The sequence below is a fragment of the Lontra canadensis genome, unplaced genomic scaffold, assembly GCF_010015895.1.
Source record: "Lontra canadensis isolate GAN:19392208 unplaced genomic scaffold, GSC_riverotter_1.0 scaffold12, whole genome shotgun sequence".
NCBI lineage: Eukaryota > Metazoa > Chordata > Mammalia > Carnivora > Mustelidae > Lontra > Lontra canadensis.
In genome coordinates, this window is record NW_022631006.1 from 18,853,162 (window position 1) to 18,878,631 (window position 25,470).

Genomic DNA, 25,470 nt, shown 5'->3' on the forward strand with positions numbered 1-25,470 from the left:
AGCAATTCTGGTTAAACTATTAACAATCACCACCAAAAAATGAATAGCTGTGTTCCACAAAATCTGACAAGACCAAGGAGGCGCAGTTAAGCCCTCTCAAGGGTCCCTTCAAGCATCCTTCATATTTGAAAAATATATGGTGAATCTACTTTTAAGTTTCAAGAAGGCCACTGTTATAATATCCTAAGCCAAAAGGTCCCCTTCAGTCTTTAAAACACTCAACTCTGAAGATACTGTTATGTCTTGGACAAAACTTGAGCTCAAGATAAAAGCTAGAAGAAACTCAATTATAACTTTAGAAACAATCACTGGCCACCAGAACAAGTAATCAATAAATAAGGTAAGGATTTTTCTCTACTGCCTGAGCTGATACACTGTCCATCTGGGACTGCACAATTGTTTTTTTAAAAAGGAAAGGAAAAAAAAAACCTTCTCTAATTTCTTACCCATGTCCTCAAAGTCCTATTCCTGGGTGACTAGAGAAGACATCCTTTTCTGTTCCTCCTTTCCATCACTGAAAGGGGGAGAGGGTGAAGTGTGGTAGAGAAACCCCTACTCTCTAAAGTAATAGGAAACTGGTAAAGAGAATAGCTACAGCAAGCCAACCTTTCCTCAAAGACAAAAATTACTCTTTACTACTTAAATGAAACCACAATTATTCCCAGATAGATCAGGAATATCTCTGCCTCGAGTTTGATATAAAGAATGTGATCTTTCCAACCTAAAGGAAAGTTTACTGTAGTTTTTCAGGGTCTCTGGAGGTCTAAGATACCTCATCTTCTCCTTTGGGACTTGCTCTGAAGACTATTCAACAGCTTCCCCAAAGCCTACATTACAGTGGCCTGACTGCTTAGGCAAAATTGTATTTTATTGTGGCTTTCCTAGACAGGAGAGAACACAAATTTCTAAACCTGTATTTGGGGGGGGGGGTGTCTCCAAGTCTCACTAGAAATGAGCTCAGTTCTCAGTCTCTGTTCTCAAAGTATCAAACAATAAAGAAGAAGAAAACACTGTTCCCCTCAAGAAATACCAACAGAACCAGTTACATAGCACCATCAAGAATAAACTGCAATAAAAAGTTTTTAATTAAGTAGATGAGTCAAAGAGTCATATTAATGGAACAGTCCACAGCCCAGAGAAGTGGTCAAGCTAATAAAGTCAAGTAACCTTAGCAAGCATGTCAGACACTTCCACCCATTTGCTACTCTGACATGAAAGTGCATTTAATATCACTGAGCAAGAGGAGAAAACCTTTTTACTAAAATTACATTTTACTTCAAAACTTCTCCTTCCAAAGGATTTTCTAGATGCCGGTGTAATTTTATTAATATAACCTGTCTAGATTACTAAACAACAAGGATTTATTTGTACTATGACAATCACTATATTAGCAAAAACCCTACTATGGACCAAATAAAGAAAAAAAATGCAATTTTTAGAAGTTTTATACTTTTCAATAACACCTTGCAAAACTAAAATTTTCTCCAAGCTTCTAACCATATACTACTATCTTATAAATCAATTTCACCTTGTTTTGTTTTGAAAGCTATTTATTAATAATAATCCCAAGAACTAGATGGAACTCCTTAGTATAGTTATCAAAGTATCAGTAGAGCCCAAGCAGTAAAATTTTGAGAGTTAGGAACTTTCTGAGAAGATAGAAATAAAATCATAAGCTAATATAGGGCTCCACAATTCGTTTGTAAATGTGTCAAAAATTTACTCGAGGTATGCATTTATAAACTAGGCCTATTACAAAAAGAGATGGTTTTGTCACCCAGTTCCCAGGAAATGTGAAGATAAATGATATAAAGCCCACAAAGGGCTCTGAAAAATCGAGATGTTACCTAAGTAGAAAAAGGTGCTACATCCAGATTAAAGGCAATTCTCACCTGGATAAGCCCAGATGTGCTTGAACTGGGTTTACGTTTATAGGCCACAAGCTTCCCTGCAGGAGAAAGCCCTGCGTAAAAAGGCAGACCTTTGCCTCCATGTAATCTCTCCCTCACTGAATCCAGGGCATCTGTCTGCACAGGAGAGATATCATCCATTTTCCCAGGGGATAATGGACCATCAGGAGTCTCTGATCCAGATTTCTCAGCCATATCATCTTGGTCTTGGCATGATGGCATAGAGATTTTCACACGAGAAGAATAAACAGGAGGGTTCTTCTCACCCCGGCTCTTTCGCTGAGAAGCCAACTCAATGATGAAGTTGCCCACCTTAAGTGACTGTGGCATGTTGCTATTGATGTGCTGGGATAAGATGCTCAAAATCTTGTTCCGATCCTCCTCCCAGTTGCAGTCTGAGATGATTTCTATCAGTTTGGTGGGACCACCTGGTGACCTCTGATGCACATAGGAGGTAGAGGATTCCCCTTCGTTGCAGGAAGACTTCCAGCTTTTCTCTGATAAGGAATTGAAAGATATTTCTGCATCATAGCATTTTGTACTGAACTTTTAAAAGATTTTTATTCTCCCTGGGTTCTCAGAAAAGTGCCAACAGCACAGAAATTGAGCAGTTGCCCAGTGTCTGAATCCCACGTACTTCCAGTGGTAATTTAACAACTCACAATTTGGGACTTTTCCATGAAAAAGGAATATTCCAGAGAATCATACTATAATAGGATATCCTGCTGCTTGGGGTCACTAGTAAAAAGAGAGTCTCACTTTAAGACTGCTCCAAAAGCCATAACTATTATATAAGAAAGTGTTATACCTTGCAAACAAAGCATGACCTATAACCAAGGTTAAGATTTGATATAGTTTGGTGTTCTGCTATCCATACAGGAAAAGCAAAGACACTTGCAAGACGCTTTGTAACATGTGATAGCTAGATTCAATCCTAAAGAACAAGAGAGAGACTATTTTTAACCACTATTGTGGTTAAAAAGTGTATTCTACTTCTAGTTTCTACTGCAAATACTTCTGAATTACTTCTGTGACACTAGATATGACTGCTCCATTTCTACATTATGTGCAGATTATTTAGCTCACCAGGTATTTATGTTCATAGCAACGTGTTAACTGGATGTCTGTTTCACTGATTTCTACAGCACAGTCTCCCAACCACTGTGCTAATTACAAGTATGTCAGGATATAGATGCCCTCAGCCTTCAAGGTGGCTATGTTCTCAGACAGGTTCTCTTTACCCCAGCAGCCTCCCCCAAATACCTCAATATGCTATAAAAATAATACCACTTTTCATGTGTATCATGCCATTAAAAAGGGAGGGCACGCTTGGGTGGCTCAGTCAGTTAAGCATCCAACTCTTGATTTGGGCTCAGGTCATGATCTCGGGATCCTGGGATCATGCCCCACATTGGGCTCCACGCTCAGCTGGGAGTCTGCTTAAGGACTCTCTCTCTCTCCCTTTGCCCCTGCCCCCCCACTTGTACTGTTTCTAATAAATAAATCTTAAAAAAACAAGAGAGAATCCTTAAACATATCCTAAGTGTCTCATGAAATAACATGCCGTATCAACATGAATGAATTTTATTTTTTAGTAGGAGTGATAAACAGTCCAAATAATAGGAAAAGACTTCTCTATCATCTCTATTTTTAGAAGAAGCTAGAAAAGGGGTAGGTAAAAATGTTTTGGGTGTGTGTGTGTGTGTCCTATAATTACTATAAAATGACTTAAGAGTTAATTTTCAAACAGACCTTGCAATTTATCAGAATCATCCTCTAGGTCACAGGTGACTGGTTTCAATGGCTGCTGTTCAGAATCAGGCTCCTAAAGAAGGGTATAACACAAATACTTCAACACAAAATAACTACCAACAGAAACTAGGATATAAACATTGAATCTCTGAAAGAAGCCTGAAACAGCAGAAAGACTCAAGTGTCAACAGCTTCACCATCTATATGCACAGCTGCATTACTATCATATTATATAAGCCTTGGCAAAAACGAACAGCCTAGCTCTCTAACGTCCTTGACAGTAACTGAGTCACCAAGAAAAAAATTAACAGCACAATTTACATGTAGTGTATTCTAGTAAAGAAGGCAAAAAATTCGATGTTTAATAGAACAAGCTTCAGTTAATCTGAAAAATCACTAATGCAGATACAAATCCTAATAATCACAGAAAAATGATTCAATATAACTCAGAAATGTTTATGAACTTTTGAAAATTACTTCAGCTTCAGAAAGAATAGTACTTTAAATAACCTTAAGGGATTGTTCTCTAAAACAAGTATGCAGAGAAACAAACTGATACACTCATCATATAACATTTCTCTGCCCCTCAAGAATGACTCCAAATTTTTCTGATAGTGATGTAAATTCTAATACTAGCAACAGGGAAATGGAAGTTAAAAAGACAAATTAGGCAATAAGTAAATCACCTTTACACTACAGTTCTCGGGACTAGACTGACATGAGCCCTGCTGCTGAAATGATGGGGATGGGGCTGGGGATGGTTGTCTCTGTTCCTCTTTTTTTCGTTCATATACTCGAACTCGGGCACAAGTCATCATACTCTCAAAGTACAAGTACACTGGATCCTTGTCCTCTTCCCGAATCTGTAAGTTTCATAAAACAAAACATTCAATACAGTGGGGGAAAAAACATTCTAGACTCCAAAAGGAAAAGAATGTTTAATCTTTATCTCTATAACAACATTTGAAATTTTTAAATGCAAATTTTAACGAGTAGAATCAATATGTGCTAAATCTTGGGCAGTCAGAAAGGATCTGGTTCTCTACCAAGAAATCTCAGGTCACATTAGAGCAGTGCTTCTCAAATTATCTGCAATGAGGACACATTTCTGAATTACCAATCCAACACAGACTGATCCTTTTGTAAAATGTTTTTAGAAAAACAAAAGTCATGTAAAATATAAGCCCAAGTATTTTAGTATTAGGTTTAATACACATAAAATTATTCTATCAAGTATCTGTAAAAGTTTCTAAATATTTACTCCCATTTTCTATATTTATTTCATCATATCCTAGAGTAACAAGTAGTTTTGGATCAGCACAAAGACCACATTGAATAGCACCACACTAAGGCATCTTTAAGACTGAAACGGATTTGATCATCAGAAATGCTTAAGCTCTTAACAGAAAAAGCATCAGCTCTTTTACCTATCAATCTTCATAGTCATATATCAACTATTACTTAAATCTTTACTGTTACTGTATATAAAGAAGTCAGCTTTAAAAAGATGAATTACTTCTTAAAACTTTTCCGAATGCTTTCCTACTAAAAATATGTATGCACTACATCTCAATTACTCAATATTCTGCACTACAGGAGTAAGAACAGGATCTTTAAAACACTTTTGAACACAACTTTGTATAATCTTCCTGAAGAGAGATTTGGCTATCCTTAAAAACAGTAGGAATTCCTAGTATATTCACTCCACTTTTAATGACATTTAAAGTGCCAGCAATTAAGTTAATTAAAGATTGATGCTTACAGGCGTATTACTTAAAAGCAAAATGATTCACAGAATACAAACCAAAAATCTGGTTGAAATCCATTATCTTTACAAATGACTTTTGTAACTTGCAACAAAAGATGAAACTCTGGGCTTACCACAGGATTGGGTTTGGGAGTATAAGCCCGTGCAGGTTTAATTCCAGTGAGCACTTTGCCCTTCACAGTAGCAGGTAAAACTTCTGGCTGAGGCAACAACAATGGCTTCATAGGCTCAATGACAGAAGGCGTTGGGATATAAACTGGCTCTGGATCTACTTCACCTTCTACTTTCACCCATAATGGGTAATGTCGAACAGGCTGTTCAGGCTCTGTTTCACATATAGCTTAACAAAAGAGACAGATAAGATTTTAAGTGACTTTGGCAACAAAAGTTCAGAGGCACTGCCAAAACAAAATGTGTTCCCTCACAGAAAGCAGTAACTCATTAAAACGATCTAACAGATGCCCCCTAAAAAACCTTTAGTTGCCATCATATACCTTAATTTATTCATCTATTAACCAAATATTTGTTGAATTCCTATTATAAGTCAGACATACTGTTTTAGGCACCAGAGGGAACACAACTATGAATAATACGAAGTTCTTACCCTCACAGAGTTTATACTCCAGTAGGAGAAAACAAACTTAACCTTTAATATCAAGAAATGGTAAGTGCCACATGGTAAAATATAGGAGGGTAAGGGATGAAGAGTTAACAGGAGATGCTATTTAGCATGATCAGAAAAGGTTTTCTCTGTTATCCTGAAAAGATAATCATTGTATACTACACTTTTTTTTCTTTTAAAGATTTATTTATTTATTGGACAGACAGCAAGAGAAGGAACACAAGCTAGGGAAGTGGGATAGGGAGAAGCAGGCTTCCCTGCCAGGCTCAATCCCAGGACTCTGAGATCACGATCTGAGCCAAAGGCAGTCTCTTAATGACTGAGCCAACCAGGCGCCCTTACACTTTTTATTTTACAAATGAAACAACAAGTATCTACTTAGCCTTATCATGTACCTGTTTTAATTAAACACAGTATGTTGTAACTCATTTAACTGTCAAAATAGCCCTTGAAACATTACTATTCCTATTTTGCAGAAGCTGAGGTTCAGAAGTCCAACAATAAGAGGCAGAACCAGGATCAAAGCCCATCAATCTGGCTCCAGAGACACAGCTGTTACTGTTGCCCTTTGACAACAAAATATATTCAACAGACAGCCTGGGGCACCTGAGGCTCAGTCAGTTAAGTGCCAGCCTTCCGCCCAGGTCATGATCTCAGGGTCCTGGGACTGAGTCCTGCATGGGGCTCCCTGCTCAGTCCCTTCCCTTTGCTTATGCGCTTGCGTGCACGCTCTCTCAAATAAATGAATCAAATCTTAAAAAAAAAAAAAAAGTACAGCCTGAACTCAGCAAAGGAGCAAAAAATTTATCAATGGAAAAGCAGTGAAATCATAATACTACATAATACTAAATATTTTTTTTTTTAATTTGACAAAGAGATCACAAGTAGGCAGAGAGGCAGGCAGAGAGAGGGGAAAGCAGGCTCCCTGCTGAGCAGAGCACCCGATGCGGGACTCGATCCCAGGACCTTGAGATCATGACCTGAGCCGAAGGCAGAGGCTCAAACCCACTGAGCCACCCAGGCGCCCCTACATAATACTAAATATTACTATTTAATCAAATGAAATGGAAGAAGATCTAGGTTAAGAGGTGACTGGCTTCATTCTCTAAGCAAACTGCCCATTCCCATAAAGAAGACAGCTGAAGAGAAACAAAGACTGTATTTTGCATTTTAATGGTCAATCCTCAGAGAGGATTTAGCTGGTTCTAAGCCTAAAATCCAAAATCTTTGCCTACAGTCACATAAAATATGACTGAGTAGCATTCACATTTAATTCAAATATTTTGCTTAATTATCATAACAAAGCTGAATCAAAACTGCAACCTGACTTCATAAAGTGTATTTGCTCTGAACATTAAGTAAGACTCCACTGAACATCTTTATCTAAAGGGTCCCTAAGGCTAACATCATTCAGAGAATAACCACAAAATGTAGAATAAATACGTAAATATTAAAAATAGGAAAAAAATGTTCAGAGCTAGAAAGTACTTGACCCAATTATTCTGCTAGTTAGTACTCTCTGTGTAGGCAGACAGGGTTAGGGATGCCTAGGGGGGGAAAAAGACTAGTCATAGCTGTCTTAACACACAAGAAGTTCTTTTAGGCCCCCAGCCATTATGTGTTCTATCCCCTACCTGTACTACTTGCCCAAGCACACTTCTTGCAGAACTTGCTTAGGTGTGGGAATTACAAAAAACAACAACACACACACACACCCCAAAACAAAACAAAACAAACCTCCACAGTTAAGGATTCTAAGAGAACAGAGGGAATGCAAAAACTAACAGTCTCTACCAGACCAGGAATTAGCCTAACCCTATCAAAGACAATCAATCAATAATAAAATTCCCAGTGCTGTTTCAAAAGTAAACAATGACCTAACAGGTATAATACATTCTTGAGTCATTTTTGCAGGATTCAAAACCTTCTGAGCACTCCAACAGTGAGCTAATTGGAACAGAGAACTGATGATGCCAACCTTTGCTGGCCCACATGGATTCAATCAACTAGGACCTGGATTCTGTCAACCAGGATGACTTTTGCCCCCATTCTATATAGAACTCTCCATAGTCACGCCCCTTCCTGAATAGCCCTTAGCTTAAAAACTTTCACAGTGTTGTTGTTCGTGAGGACACTGCTTGTGGAAATAGTCCTGATGTTCTCCTTTCTGGTAGCAAGTAAAACCCTTACTCTTTTTCCCTGTTCTTTGGCTTGGTTTTGTCTTTTGACTGAACAAGCAGCAAGAGGCAAACCCAATTTTGGGAAACATCTACCGTCCAACTTTTATAACCTAATTCATTTACTCACATAATTCACAAAGGCCTCTAACACCTCAGTATTTATATATTCCAATGTTTACGATGGATCAGACTTTGCAGATAAAATCATCAGCCAAGAATAACAAAAATCCCTGCCTTCATGGAGCTTAAGTTGGGGGAAGAGGTCAAGACAGGCAATAAACCAGACAAATGAGGAAAATACATTGGATTGTGTTAAGTACTTATGAGGAAAGAAAAAAAAAAAAGCAGAGACAGGAAATAAGTAGTAACGTATAGTGAGTGAGTGAACATGTACAACTATGTATTTTGAGGGGAGAGTGCTGCATTTTTAAAAGGGTAGCCAGAGACACCCTCACAATGGAGGTGGGTATTAACAGAGGTTCTACTACTAATCTGAGAACAGATTTATTTTCTAGTTTTGCTAATTAGTTCATACACATATTAATTCTACTACAGAAGTAAAGTTGCCTTCAGGACAAAGCTATAGACTTTGACCTCTTTCAATCATTAAGGCTTTTCTAAGCCTCCATAAGCTAAGGATTGTACTAAGTAAAGGTCCCTTTTCAACTTTTTCTTTTGAAAATAATAGCTACTAAATACACAATATAGTACTTCAGAAGAAAACCTCTTAAAATACCTTAAGACATCTTAATCCCTCATAGGAAATCAAAGACAATGCTAAAGTTTCAACTGTGGATAAATGGGAAAATGGTGTTCCAGTAAATAGGGGAGTTCATGAAAGGAGCTGATTGGGAAGGATAGAGTTCAGTTCTCTTTAGGGCATATAAGACTGAAGTGCCAGCAACATAATCAAACAAGGCACACAATAAAAATCAGAACTGTCAGGGCACCTGGCTGGCTCAGTTGGAAGAACATGCGACTCTTGCTCTCTGGGTAAGGAGTTCAAGCCCCATTTTGGGCATAGAGATTACTTAATGAATAAGTAAGAACTTAAAAAAAAAAAATTAGAACTGTCATTGTGGCAGAGACTACATCTGAAGCCATGAAAATGGACTAACTCCACACAAAGGCAAGAACAACAAACCAATTCCTTATTACTTTATTAGCCTACTGTGCACTTGATTCCTTTATACTGCTAGAGATCAAAGTTACTGTACTTCTCTGCTCCCCTTCACAGTATACCAGGGATCCTCCTACCCTTCACCTAAAACCCAGAAAAAAAAGAGCTACCAAAGGCAGGATTAAGGGGAGAACCAGAACAGCGAATATCCACAGAAGCCAAAAACAGAAACCTGTCTCAAGAAGAGTGGTATTCCCTTATTTCTATTTAAATGCTTCCTAATATTATCTCACCAAGGTCCTCTAACATTATCAACGTCTTCTGGGTTCTCAATAAGCCTTTTGGTCATGATACAACATTATGGTACATTTGTTAGTGTGGCACTTACAATTACAATAAACAGGGCGCCTGGCTGGATCAAGTCAGTTAAGTGTCTGCCTTTAGCTCAGGTCATGATCCTTTGACCCCGATCAAGTCCCACATAGGGCCCTGCTCAAGGGAGAACCCGTTTCTCCCTCCACTTGCTGCTCCCCCTGCCTGTACTCTTTCTCTAACAAATAAAATCTTAAAAAGAAAATACAAATCTTGAAAACAAACATTTAAAAAAAGAATCTTTTCCTAATATGAGATCATACAATATAATATTCTTGTATTGTATACAATACAATATTCTTGTATTATCTTCTGAAAGTTGTATTGCTCAGCTTTCCACAATTAGGTCTATAATCTCATAGAAATTATTCCTATGTATAGTGAATAAAACAAGTTTCATTCTTTCCCATATTCAATGAGCCTACCACAATTTAAAAAGATCATCCTTTCCGCATTCCTCTGCCAATTAAGTGTCCGTATATGTCTGAATCCATTCTATTAACCTATTTACTTTATACCCAAGCCAGTTTCACCCTGTATTGTATGTGGTCATTTTACATGTCTTGACATCCAATACAGCAAATCCCCTCCCCCCCAAGCACTGTTCAAGACAGCCCTATTTCTAGGTCCTCTGCATTTCCAAACAAATTTAAATTTCTTTATAAAGATTTTATTTATTTAGGGGCACCTGGGTTGCTCAGTCATTAATTGTCTGCCTTTGGGTCAGGTCATGATGGGATCTAGCCTGTCACTGGGCTCCCTGCTCAGCGGGGAGCCCGCTTCTCCCTCTCCAGCCTGTTTCTCCCCAGGTTGTGCTATCACTGTCAAATAAATTAATAAAATCTTGAAAAACAAACAAACTGATGAAGTTCATGACCACTAAGCCTACTTGCAAGAAATGTCCAAAGGAATTCTGCAAGATGAAATGAAAGGACACTAGACAATAACTCAAAGCCATATGGAAAAATAAAGATCTCACTAAAGGTAAACGCGTGGGTAATTACAAAAGTTAATATTATTATAACAATGATTTGTAACTGTAGTTTGTTTCCTACAGGATTTAAGAGACTAATACTTTTAAGAGGAAAAAAAATTTATTAGTGTAAAAGCTATTATTACTTTAATTTTGGTTTGTAACTTGAAATTCTGTTTTCTAGATAATTTGGAAAATTAGTATTTTTTTTAAAGTTTTAGTTTGTCTTTTTGAACAATGTATAAAGTTGTAAAACTGTGACATAAGCAACTGAAAAGGGTAGGGATGGAGGTGTAAAGGAGAATTTCTGCATGTTATTGAAGTTAAATTACATAAATTCAACCTAGTGTCTTATAAATTTAGGATATTAAATGTAATCCCATGGTAACCACAAAGAAAATAGTTACACAGTACACATTAAAGAAAATGAGGAAAGAATCTGAAAAATTCACTACAGAATACCTACTAAACACAAAAGATAATAATGCAGGAAATTAAGGGCCAAAAAGGCTTCAAGGCATACACAGCAAATACAAAATGAATAAGAAAAAGAAAGCACAATGACAGAAGCTCCTCCTATCAGTCATTATTTTAAATGTAAATGCATTAAATTCTCCCATCAAAGACAGACTGGAAAAACTGATAAAAACACTTGATCTGGTCGCCAGGGTGACTCAGTGGGTTATGACTCTGCCTCTGGCTCAGGTCATGATCTCAGGGCCTGGGATCAAGCCCCACAACAGGCTCTCTGCCCAGCAGGGAGCCTGCTTCCCACCCCCTGCCTGCTTCTTTGCCTACTTGTGACCTCTTTCCCTGTCAAATAAATAAATAAATAAAATCTTTAAAAAAAAAAAAAAAAACCCACACATGATCTAGTTATACCTTGTCCACACAAGACCCAAGATCCAAAGACACAAACAAGCTGAAAGTGAAAGGCTAGGAAAAGATACTCCCTGAAAATGATAACCAAAAAAAGTGTAGGAGTGGCTGCACTAACATCAAACAAAATAAATATTAAATAAAAAAAAGCTGGGGCACCTGGGTGGCTCAGTCGGTTAAGCATCCAACTCTTGGTTTCGGCTTGGGTCATGATCTCAAGATCAGGCCCCACACTGAGCTGAATCAGAGTCAGCACTAAATATGCATGAGATTCTCTCCCACACTCTCTGCCCCTCGCCCTTCTTGGGCGCTCTCACTCTCTCAAAATAAAATCTTAAAAAAAAAAAAAAAAAGTTGCAAGAGACAAAAAAAGAACATTATGTATTAATAAAAGTTTCAATACATCCAGAACAAGTAATAATTATAAACATGAATATACCTAATGACAACCCATCAAAATATATGAAGCAAAAACTGAAAAGAATTAAAGGCAAAAACACACAGTTCTGCAATAATAGCTAGAGACTTCAAAACCCCACTCACAATAATGGATAGAAAAACCAGACAGAAAACAAGGAAACAGAGGATTCAACATAATAAACCAACTAGATCTATTTATTTGACAGAGAGAGAGAGAGATAACAAGTAGGCAGAGAGGAAGGTGGGGGGAGCAGGCTACCTGCTGAGCAGAGAGCCCCATGCGGGGCTCAATCCCAGGACCCTGAGATCATGACCTGAGCCGAAGGCAGAGGGTTGACCCACTGAGCCACCCAGGTGCCCAAACCAACTAGATCTAAAAGGCATATACAGAACACCCTACCCAACAAGAGAATGCACATTCTTCTCCAACTGCATATGGGGTATCTTCTGGGATAGATCACATGTTAGGTCACAAATTAAGTCTGAAGAGATTTAAAAAGATTGATTACTTTCTCTGCCCAGGACAGGATGAAGTCAGAAATCAGTAACAAAAGAACACTGGATAAATCACAAAACTGTGGATATTAAACAACACACTTTTAAACAATCAATGGATTAAAGAAGAAATCAACAAAGGCAATTAGGATACTGAGAGACAAAGGAAAACAAAAATACAACACACCAAAACTACAGACACAGCATGAGTGGTTTTATAGGAAAAACACAGCAGCTCTAAATGCTTACATTAAAAAACAAGAAAGACCTCCCAAATTAACAACCTAACTTTACAACTTAAAGTGTAAGAGCCTATTCAGCCAGAGCCTCCCCACCCCAGTTGAACAGCCATTTTGTTGTTTATACAGTAAAACTTAAATTGACCCTCCTCCCCCAGGGGAACTTACTTAAAAGCAAGTCTGGGAAACCAGTCCCAGGTAACAAAGCCCAAATACAAGGGTGGGTCAGGTCAGGTGGAGAGAACAGCCCCAACTAGGGATGAGTCGGATCTGGTGGAGACATCCAATCAGTGGAGTATGCATATTGTCTCCCTAGCTACCAAGGAGTATGGGCCCCACCTTTTGGTCATCTTTTGGGCGCTAATTCTGACCAAGGTGATAGGCTAGTTCAAATAGCTACTATGGGGTGAATTGTAGTTCAATTGGCCACCCGCGTGTGACCTAGCATGACTGTGCAGCTTTCTCTGTGTGTTGCAATCTCATCGGCCACCTGTGTGTGGCCAGGTTCAACCACATGGTCTTTGCTCTATAAAAAGTTAGTCTGTGAGGCAGGGAGGGGTCGTTCTCTCTGTAAGAGGCGCCCTGAACAGTCTGTTTGACGGTAGGTTTGATTCTTGATGCTTGGCGCGAAATAAAGCTTTGCTTGACCTTCGCTTTGTATCAGTCTCGCTCCTTTGACCATGGACCCATTATTGGGGGACCCAACAAAAGAACTAGGAAAAAGGAACAAAACTAAATAAAAAGAAAATAAAGATTAGAACAGAGATAAATGAAATATGTAATAGAAAAATAAAGACAATCAATGAAACCAAAAGTTGCTTATTCAAAGAGATCAACAAAACTAGTATACTTTTACCTAGACAGACTAAGAAAAAAAGAAAGTGGACTCATTACTAAATCCAAAATGAAATTAATTCTACAAAAATAAAAGATTACAAGAGAGCACTATAAAAAACTGTAAACCAACAAACTGGACCACCTAAATGAACAAATTCCTAGAAATACAAAATCTACCCAGGGAAACAGCCAATCAGACAGACCTAAACTAGTAAGGAGACTGAATCACTAATCAAAAACCTACCCAAAAAGCCCTGGACTTTAAAGCTTCACTGATAAATTCTACTGAACAGTTAAAGGAAAAATATCTCAATCACTATAAAACTTATCCAAAAAACTGAAAAAGGGTACATTTCCCAACTCATTCTATGAGGCCAACATTACTCTGATACCAAACCTAAAGACATTTAACAAAAACCAGACCAATATCCTTTACCAACACTGTTGCAAAATTCCTCCATGGAAATAAAGACTTAGACAATTACAACCACAAAACACTTCTGAAAGAAATTAAACACAGCAGAAAAAGAAGCACATCCCATGCTCATGGATTTTAAGATTTAACATTAAAATGTCAATACTACCCAAAGCAATCTACCGATTCAGTGTAATCCTCATTAAAATCATAATGACAGGGCGCTTGGGTGGCTCAGTGGTTAAAGCCTCTGCCTTCGCTCAGGTCATGATCCCAGGGTCCTGGGATCAAGCCTCGCATTGGGCTCTCTGCTCGGCAGGGAGCCTGCCTCCTCCTCCTCTCTCTGCCTGCCTCTCTGCCTACTTGTGATCTGTCAAATAAATAAAAATCTTAAAAAAAAAAAATCATAATGACATTTTTTGCACAAATAGAAAAATTCATTCTGAAATTCATATGGAATCTCAACTCATATGACTAGCCAAAAAAAAAATCTTAGAACATAACAAAACTGGAGTACTCACACTTCCTGATTTCAAAACTTACTACAAAGCTACCATAATCAAAACAGTGTAGGACCAACATAAAGGCAGACAAATAGACCAATGGAATACAGCAGACAGCCCAAAAATAAATCCTTGCATATATGGTCAATTAATTTTTGAACAACAGTGCCAACCAAGATCATTCAGTATGGATAGGCCAGTGTTTTCAACAAATGGTGCTGGGAACACTAGGTATCCACATGCAAAAGAGTGAAACTGGATCCTTATATAACACCACATATAAAAATATTAACTCAAAATGGATCAAGGACCTAAATATAAGACCTAAATCAATAAAACTCTTAGAAGAAAAAACAAATGCTTCATAACACTGGATCTGGTGATCACTTCTTGGATACAACATTAAAGGCACAGACAGCAAAAGAAAAAAAATACAAGAGTCATGAAGATTTTTTAATATTTTCTATCAAAAGACAGTAAACAAAAAATTAAAAGGTAACCCAAGAATCGGAGATTTGCAAAAAAACACATTTTGGTAGGAGATAATACACAGAATATAGAGAGAACTCCTAAAACTCAACAACAACCAAAAAAAAACCCCCGAACAACCCAGATCAACAATGAGGAGCAAACTTGAATAGGCATTTCTACAGAGAAAACAGACAAATGGCTAATAAGCACATGAAAAAATGCTCAACACCAGTAATCTTCAGGGAAGTGCAAATCAAAACTATAATGAGATACCACACCTCACACACATCTGGATGGGTACCATTAAAAAAAAAAAAAGGTGCTGGTGAGGATGTAGAAAAATTAGAACCCTTGGGCACTGTTAGTGGGAATATTGAATAGCACAGATGCTACAGGAAACAGTAGGAAACTTCCTCAAAAAAATAAAAAAAGAATTACAATATGATCCCAAAATTCCCCTTCTGGATATATACCCAAAAAAACTAAAAGCAGGATCTCAAAAAGATACCTGTACACACAAGCATTATTCAAAATCGCTAAAACGAGGAAGACAGGAGTGTTCATCAATGGATGAATGGTTAAGCAAAATATAGTACAGTCCATCAATGGAATATTATTCAGCCTTTAAAAAGGAAGGAAATTCTACAATAAGCTGTAGCATCAGTGAACCCTAAGAAGGTAATATTAAGTGAGATGAACCAGTCACAAAAAGACAAATACTAAATGATTCCACTTATATGAAGTACTTGGTCAAAATCATAAAGACAAAGTAAAATGGTGACTGCCAGAGGCTGGGGGAAGAGGGAAAAGAGAAGTTATGGTTTTAATGGATTCACAGTTTCAGCTCTTTAACATAAGGAAAGTTATGGTGATAACAGTTACTAGCAACAGTGTGAGTATACTTAATACCATTGAACTGTGCACTTAAAAATAGTTAAGATAGAGGCACCTGGGTGGCTCAGTCAGTTGAGTGTCTGCCTTCAGCTCGGGTCATGATCCCAGGGTCCTGGGATCAGCCCCACATCAGGTTCCCTGCTCAGCGGAAGGCCTGCTTCTCCCTCTCCCACTTCCCCTGTTTGTGTTCCCTCTTTCACTGTCTCTCTCTCTCTCTCCCTCTCTCTCTCTCTGTGTCAAATAAATCTTTAAAACAACAACAACAAATGGTTAAGATAGTAAAGTTTATGATGAATGTATTCTACCACAATAAAAGTTTTTCTAAAGAATGGATGTTGAATTTTAATTTTTACAGCATTTGCTAGTATCATAAAATTTCTCTCCTTTAATCTTACTAATGTTTTTAAATGTTCTATCATTTGAGATTAACACTGTATCCCTGTGTAAAGATAAGTAAAAATTTAACAATAAATTTCCCATTTTTCCATATCAAACAGCCAACAGTCCTATAAGTAAACGTGTTTTTCCTTTTTTTCTCTTATAGCTCTATTGATCTATAACATATAATACCACACATTCAACTTAATGAACTCTGACATACATATACCACTGTGAAACCATCACAACAATTAAAGGTAACATCAACTCCAAGATGTCCTTGTAATTGTAACTGGATAAACTTCTTATACAATCCCTCCATCTTTCCCTCTGCCTCCAACATCCATCCCAACCCTGTCTAGGCAAACACAGTTCTATATTAGGTTTTGTTGTTGTTTTTTTTTTTTCTTTCTTAACATAGAATAGAAATGTTAACTTGGGGGAAAGGTTGAAGCCAACTGCTTATCAACCAGCATAATTATTCTGAGACTGATCCTTGTTGCTGAGTATATCAATAGTTTGTTTCATCTTTCTGCTGAGTAGTATTCCACTGTTTCTTTCTATACCAAATGTCTTTATCCATTCACCTGTTGAGGGACACCTTGGCTGTTTGCAATTTTCTTGCTATTAAAAATAAAGTTGTTATGAGTGCCCAAATATAAGATTTTATGTGACACACACTTTCATTTCTGTTGAATAAATGCAAACAAGTGAAATAACTATGTTGTATGGCAGACTTATTTTTAGTATTTTAAGAAACTACCAAACTGTTCTCTAAAGTGACTATACCATTTTACATTCCCACCAGCTATGCAAGAGAGTTCATAGGCTCTATATTCTAATCAGCACTTGGTATGGTCAGTCTTCTTAATTTTAGCCAGTTAAATGTATATGTTAATATCTTCTTGTGTGTACTTTTTAGCTGGGTACAGTGCACTTTATTGATGGTACATAACAAGGCAGGACTCCCTAAGTCCATCCCCTTCTTCAGGTGATCTGGGAAGAAACTGTATAGAGGTCAAGACATTCTCCGTGTGCTGGGGCAAGGATTCTCAACCCCTCTCTTCTTGCTCTTTCTGGGGCTGTTACTCCTTGGAAGCCATGCAGACCATAAGGTCCACCACCTGATTCTTGTAGCCAAATTCATTCTCATACCAGAAAATGAGCAAGGGTGGAAGACTGGGTGTCAGTGTTAAAGATGCAGGACACAATCTTGTCCTCGATGTGGCCCAGGATGCCCTCTGAGGAGGCCAGCCAAAGCCTGTTTACTCCAGCCTTCACCATCATGTCTTGGGGACAAGGCTGGCACTGCACCAGAAGATGAGGCTATCTGTTAATCAGGGAAGAGCAGAGAGCCTCCTCGTGGCTTTAATAAAGCATTTTTTAATGACTACTGATAACTTTTCATGTGCCTGATCTTCTGTTTGTGTACCTCCTGCTTATATTGTCTTTTCTTTATTACAGACACGGGCCACCTGGGTGGCACAGTCAGTTGGACATGTGACTTCGGCTCCAGTCGTGATCTTGGGGTCCTGGGATCCGGCTCTAAGTTGGGTTAACCTGCTCAGCAGGCTCTGCTTCTCCCTCTGCCCGCTCCCCCTCCCCCCAAAAAACTCGTGCTCTCTCAATGAATAAAATCTTTTTAAAAAAATTCTTTATTACAGATACAGGTCCTATGTTGGCTGCATATTTTCTATAGTATTTCTCTTAGTTTATGACTTATCTTTTAATTTTAACAGGTCTTCTGAAAAGCAAGTTTTTAATCTTGAGAAATTCAATTTCATTACATTTTTTACATTAATGATTGTTCTGGTATCCAATTTTAGAAATCTTTATGAGTCACAGATCACAAAGGGTATTTCTCTTTATTTTCTTCTATACATTGTATACTTTAAAGCACTTACACTTAATCTAAGACATTAACTCTTAAATCTTGACATAATTTTTATATATAAAGTCATGACTGAGGTTGTCATTTTATTTTTGGAGGCAGGAAGAGAGCAGTTTCTAGCTATCAAATTGCTTCACATCCATTTGTTGAGATCATTTCCTCATTAAACTGACTTGGCACTGTGCCAAAAATTCATTGAATTCACTGGCTTTGTATTTACGTGTATCAACTTCTGAATTCTCTGTTCTGTCTCACTAATGTATAAGTCTTTATCCCAAATCCTTCAGCTTTATAGTAGGTCTTAAAATCTGGTAGTGTAACTCTACCAACTACGTGCTTTATTGAAATTGTTTATCAAACAGCCATTCTCAGTTCTTTGTTTTTCCATATAAATTTTACAAACAACTTGAAAATTTTTACCAAGAAAACCCTGCTGGGATTTTCACTGGAAGAGCATTTTTTTTTTTAAATATTTTATTTATTTCAGAGTGTGTGTGAGAGAGAGAGAGAGAGAGAGAGAGAGCATGAGAGCAGGGTGAGGGGTGGAGGGAAAAACAGACTCCTTGCGAGCAAGGGACTCTGGGATCATGACCTGAGCCGAAGGTAGATGCTTAACCAACTGAGCACGCATGTGCCCCATGAAGAGCATTTATTTACTTATAAATCAGTCTGTGGAGAACTGTATTTACGAAGATAGTCTTCAGATGTACAAAAACAGTCTACCTCTCCATCTATTTAGGTTTATTTAAAAAGTGCTCTCGGGGCACCTGGGTGGCTCAGTGGGTTAAGCCGCTGCCCTCAGCTCAGATCATGGTCTCAGGGTCCTGGGATCAAGCCCCACATCGTGCTCTCTGCTCAGCAGGAAGCCTGCTTCCCCCTCTCTCTCTGCCTGCTGCTCTGCCTACTTGTGATCTCTCTCTCTCTCTCTGTCAAATAAATAAATAAAATCTTAAAAAAAAAATGCTCTCAACAATGTTTTGTAGTTTTTAATAAGAGGTTTTTAGGCAACTTTTATCAGATTTATCCTTTAAGTGTCTGATTTATTTGGATGATATTTTAACTGGTACTTTTTATTTCAATTTCTAGTTCTTATTGGCATATATACAAATATATTGTCTACTGATATTATTGTATGTTATAAACTCGCTAAACTAACATAGTTCTAGTAGTATTTTTATAGATTCCTTAGGATTTTCCAGTCTAAGAATAAAACAAATTTTACTTCTTTCTTTCCAATCTGGATACATTTTCTTTTTCATGCCTTAACTGCACTGACAAGGATGCCTAATACAATTTTAAATAGACAAGGCAAAAGAGGACATTTTCCTCATTCCTAATCACTGGGGAAAGCTCTCTTTCACAATTAATATGCTGTTCGTATAGTTTTTCATAGATACTCTTTAGCAGATTGGGAACGTTTCCTTCTACTATGCTTAAGAATTTTTACCAGAAACGGATTTTGTCAATTTTCTGCTCAGGTCATGTTTTTGGAGTCCCAGGATTGAGCCCTGGGTTGAGGAGGAGTCTGCTGCTCCATCTCCCTCTGCTCCTCCCCTCATGCGTGTGCACACACTCTCTCGCTAATGAATAAATAAAATCTTAAACAAAAAAAAAAGAAATGGTAATATGGCCTTTTTTTTTTTTAAAGTCTATTACGATAACGGTGAACAATGCTGATCATTTTCAAATGTTAAATCAACCATGCACCACTGTGGTAAATCCACTTGGTCATGATGTATTATTCTTTAAATATATTCCTGGATTTGGTATGTTAAAACTGTATTTATCATCTGTACATATATTCATGAGAGAATGTACTCTACCATTTTCTTGTAATGTCTTTTTCTGGTCTGAGCATCAGGGTAATGCCGGTCTCGCAGAATGAGATCATTTTATGGAAGCATTTAAATAAAATGGGCATTATTTCTTCCCTAAATGTTTGAGAATTCACCAGTGAAGGCATCTGGACCACCGCCATTACTGTGCAGTTTTTCACTGCAAGTTCATATGTATAGGAGTAAGCAGTTACTTATTTCTTCTTGAGTGAGTTTGGTAGCTTTGCATCTAACAAAGAATTAGTCCATTTCATCTAACTTATTGGCATTAAATTGTTCCCTACTAACCTTTGAATGTCTTTAGTGATGCCATTTTTCATTCCTGATATATTGGTAATTTGTATGTTCTCCTTTTTTCCTAATCAGGTATCAATTTTATTATCTTCCCTTTAGATAGTTAACTTGTACACAGAGACACATCTCCAACAAAACTCTAAGCAGGCTAAGAAAGCAGGAATGTCATGTTTTTATCCTTTCTCTTGGTCCCTCCCACAGCAGCTAAGCACAGTGCCTTTACATCAGCAGCATTTTTTTTTAACGAACAAAAGGGTAAATGGATGGTAATCAGGTGAAGGCCAAATTTCAAAAATCATTATTTTATACACTAGGAAAAAAAAAATGAAGACTTTCAAGTCAGAAAAACTTGGGTTCAAATCTCTATCACTCCTTTAAAACCAAGCTGACTTTGGGGAACAAGTTACATAAACTCTCTAAGCACACAACTAGTACATTTGTAAAATGGAAATCCCTCTTACAACAGGTTTTAAGATATAAATGATATAACCCTCATAGAGTGCACTGCATAAAGAGGGACACCCCAAGAGAACATGAAAAGATGCACAATATCATTTATCATCAGGAAAATGCAAATCAAAACTACAATGAGGTTATCACCTCACACCTGTCAGAATGGCTAAAATCAAAAACATAAGAAACAACAAGTGTTGAAGATAATGTGGGGGGGGGAGGAACCCTCTTGCGCTGTTGGTGGGAATGTAAACTGGTACAGCCATTCTGAAAAACAATATGGAGGTTCCTCATAAAGTTAAAAACAGAACTACCTTCTGATCCAGGAATCACACTACGGGATACTTACTCAAAAACTACAGAAACACTAAATCAAAGGGATTCATCCGCCCCTACATTAATAGCATTATTTACAACAGCCAAATTATGGAAACAGCCCAAGTGTCCACTGACTGATGAATGGATAAAGAAGATGTGGTATGTATATATACTATGAAATATTATTCAGCCATAAGAAAAAATGAAATCTTGACATCTGCAACAACATGGATGGTGTCAGACAGTATTATGCTAAGTGACATCAGTCATTCAAAGGAAGACATATACCGTATGAGCTCACTCATATGTAGAATTTAAGAAACAAAATAAATAAGCAAAGAAAACAAAAAAGACAAAACAAGAAACAGACTCTTAACTATAGAGAACAGATGGTTATCAGAGGAGAAGCTGGGGGGGGGGAGATAGGGATGGGATTAAAGAGTACACTTAACCAAGATGGAAAAATAAATTAATTAATTTTTTTAATCCAGTATAAATTACTGAAGATGATCTCTTCAACATCAAATGGATTTTATTTTGTTTTTATTTTATTTTTTAAAGATTTTATTTATTTATTTGACAGACAGAGATCACAGGTAGGCAGAGAGGCAGGCAGAGAGAGGAAGGGAAGCAGGCTCCCCGCCGAGCAGAGAGCCCGACGCTGGGCTCGATCCCAGGACCCTGGGATCATGACCTGAGCCGAAGGCAGAGGCTTTAACCCACTGAGCCACCCAGGCGCCCCTCAAATGGATTTTAAATCCTTCCTAGGCAAAGTGGTTTCTCTTTAAAACAGTTCAGGATATCCTCTTTATTCTTGATGTTACAAATGTAAGAAACACATGTCTAGATGGTTATTATTGCCTGCTATTCAGGGGACCCTTTAAATCTGAAATTTCATGTCCTTTAGAGATACTTTTTTCTATCATTTGAGTATTTTCTCTCTCATTTTCTTACCTCTATAACTTCTCTAAATCATCCTTTTTTTTCCCCCCTCACCTGTTTTTTCAAAACAGACTAAAAGATTTCTTCATCTTCTTCCAGTTTTTATGTACATTTTTGTTTGGTTTTGGTTTCAGCAACATTTTGCCTCTAAGAACTCTCCCCTATTTCTATTCCTTTTCCATAGCAGTTGTAACAAAAATATCTTCCCTCCTTTCCTCATCTTCCCTAACAGTACAGGAAAATTGATGGCTCCTAGAACACAGTAAGGCATGTTTTTTTTTTTTTAATAATGGTCTAATACCAGTGAGAAAAACAAAAAAAATACTTTGATAACTGGCTAGCTTTTGGAGTTAACTCAGGTCAAGAATAAGACACAGGGTAAATACACTAACCAAGAAAGCAAACTAATAAAGCCTAACAGATACGCAGTTTTCATTCTTATGCGTCTCCTAGAGCTTATTCTTGTTACTTTGAAATGGAAAAGTACTGCTTTAAAAGTGCAAAATGGGGAAAAACTCAGGAGATACAGATAAAACTAAACTAATACTCCTATATTTTATTTCATTTTAAACCTTTTTAATCTTATTTATATAAAGATCATTTAGGTATATGGAGGCAATATCTTAAACACTGACATGGCAGTTAGAACAGCCTGGCACTGATCACAAAATAGCAAAAAATCAGAAACAGACACAGACATAAATATTTTTTAATTTACTACATGACTGGTGACATTTTAAGCCAGTAGGGAAAGTATTTCTTCTCAGTAAGTCATGGGAAAACTGCCTAGCCGTATTGCAGAAAAAAGATTTCCTACTACAAATTTCACATCAAATAAATTCTAGATCGTGTTTATTTTAAGCCCTTTATTAATCTAATCAGTATTTTTTTTAAATCTTGCAGATGAAGAAATACATTCTAAACAACACTCTAAACACAGAAACCATAAAAAATTTTTTAAAAAGACCACTAGACTTAACCATCCCTGCTTTTTTCTTTTTCAGAGCAAGTGAGGGAATAGGGAAGAACTATTAACAAAGCTAAAATATAAATTACAAAATTATAACCTGTGAAAAATGAAGCTCTTGGAAATGTAGGGAACAGGGGGAGCCTGGGTGGCTCAGCCATTTAAGCGGCTGCCTTTGGCTCACGTCATGATCTCAGGATCCTGGGATTGAGTCCCACATCAGGTTCCCTGCTCTGGGGCAGAGGAAAGCCTGCTTGTCCCTCTGCCTGACACTCCCCTTGCTTGTGTTCTCTCTCTCTGTCAAATAAATAATTAAATTCTTAAAAGTAATGCAGGGAGGGGCACCTGGGTGGCTCAGTGGGTTAAGCCTCTGCCTTTGGCTCAAGTCATGATCTCAGGGTCCTGGGTTCAAGCCCCACATCGGGCTCTCTGCTCGACTGGGAGCCTGCTTCCTCCTCTCTCTATGCCTGCCTCTTTGCCTACTTGTGATCTCTGTCAAATAAATAATAAAAAAAAATCTTAAAAAAATAAAAAAAAGTAATGCAGGGAAAAACACAGGTGCTCCAATAAAAGCAAAGAATTCAAAAAGTCAAATTTACAGAAGCAAGTTTATGACAAATGGTCAATAAACCTATTACTTGAAAAACTATAAATTTTAAAACAAAGTATCAATTTCTGCCTATCAGGTGAACTATCCAGTTAAGAGCACAGAAAATCCAGCACTATCCAACTATTGGTAAATGTGTACCTTGGTACAACTCCAGAAACATCTATAAACCTTCAAAGTGCTATCACTGCCACAGCAATTCCACTTTTAATAGCCTATCATGATTGTACTGTTTATAATAAAGAAAATATAAAAAGGCTGAATGTCTGACCAAAAGGACTGTAATAACATGAAGCCATTTAAACTAAAACTGTAATATAGATTTATATTGTATGGTCTATATACGGAAAACAAAACATGACTTTATGATACCAGATTTCTAAAGGTTATGACACCACATACAGAACAATTCCATTTCTACAGAAACATGTATGTATGCACACAAGTCTATTAACAGAAAATCCTGGAAGAACATACACTGAAATATTAAACATCTATTATGACTTAAATAAGTATGTGGTAATCAACAGTGAATGCAAATCTAAACTGCCAAAAAAGGAATTTAGTCTCCTAATAAACTAAGAAGCAAAAAACTATTCAATTGTATGGCAAAAATATATTCAATGTATTTGAACAAAATAAAAAGATACAGTAGAAAGGAAAAAAATCAAGAATGATTTAGTATGTAATTTGGTGGGTCTACAGACTATTTTATCAAAAAAGGAAAAACAAGCTTTTCAAAATAGTACATAATGCTTAACTCAGTTATGCCCTTATCCTGTCACCAAAACTCTAATCACCTGGTTAATGGCTCAAACCAGGACCAAAGGGTCTTGTTACAAAACTCTTCATTTAGAAAATAATGAGATGGATTAGTTGACTTGACTGTGATAATCATGTCATAATGTATACCTATGCCAAATCATCATATTGTACACTTAAAACATATGCAAGGGTACTTGTCAATTATACCTCAATAAAAGCTGGAGGGGGGAATGATGGATTATACTGATCATCTGTGTATTCAAATAACATAGGAAGAGAAGGGAGACACAGAAAAATAGAAGTTTCAAAGGCATTCTGGAAGTCCAAATGAAGGAGTCCAGTGGAGCACAAAAAAGCCACCTTCAAAAGAAAAATTCTATTTTAAAAAGGTGTATGTGTGTGTGTGTGTACACACAAACATTATCACACAAGCCACAAAGAAAGAGCATTTAAGGATAATAAGAATTTCTCAAAATTCTTACTAGACCACTGATTAAAGGATTAAAATAAGTAACAGTAATATCTGAAATAACCAAACTGTTCTAAAAAAATAAAACTATACACACTTTTAATTCTCAGTTAATACTCACTGTATTCTAGCTTCTTCCTCCTCTTTTTCTCTTTCAATTGTTCTTCCTCCTCCCTGACTCCCTCTTCTTCTTCTCGTTGTTCCTCTCCCAAAGCATCATAAAATACTGGGTCACGATGAGCAGCTTTCCTCTGGAAATGCTTAGCTTTGGATCCTCCTTTAACAAGCACAACTTTTCTTTTCAAACAAGTGCAGCCAAACATGCAGTCTGGTCGGCGGCAGTGAGCAGGCTGGCGCTTCTCCAAAGCTAGACTGGAACACACGCAACCCAATCGACAGAAGTCATTGTTGCATGGAGGGGCTCGTTTCCTTATGATTGTGTGGATGGGTTTAGTTTTGAGAGATGCCTAAAGTTAAAATAAAGAATTGTAAATCTACTGAATCATGCCCCAACACCACCCACAACTTACAAGTCATATACTGGTCTGCCTTTTTGGACTCTGAACACTCAGTACCAATAGCACAAGATTAGCAGTATATTTAAAGAAGAACATAAATATAACCAGGACTCTGAACAATCTGCCTTTCTAAAGCACAGCGCAGTCAAGAGAAATTTTTTAAAAATATTTTATTTATTTGTT

The 25,470-nt window shown here is 37.2% G+C and overlaps 1 protein-coding gene across 14 annotated transcripts in view; it reads right to left on the reverse strand.

The window, feature by feature from the left end:
- The window catches only part of MGA (MAX dimerization protein MGA), a 173,705-nt gene that overhangs the window by 25,931 nt on the left and 122,304 nt on the right, over positions 1 to 25,470 (reverse strand). For 11 of the 14 annotated variants that reach the window (XM_032856766.1, XM_032856765.1, XM_032856777.1 and 8 more), the window contains exons 9-13: positions 24,891 to 25,236; positions 5,544 to 5,770; positions 4,349 to 4,525; positions 3,663 to 3,735; positions 1,893 to 2,407 (exon numbers count right to left, since the gene is read on the reverse strand). In XM_032856766.1, the coding sequence (XP_032712657.1) occupies positions 1,893 to 2,407; positions 3,663 to 3,735; positions 4,349 to 4,525; positions 5,544 to 5,770; positions 24,891 to 25,236 (1,338 nt within the window). The remainder of the gene's footprint in view (positions 1 to 1,892; positions 2,408 to 3,662; positions 3,736 to 4,348; positions 4,526 to 5,543; positions 5,771 to 24,890; positions 25,237 to 25,470) is intronic. The other 3 variants (XM_032856774.1, XM_032856773.1, XM_032856772.1) reach the window with 1 other exon arrangement.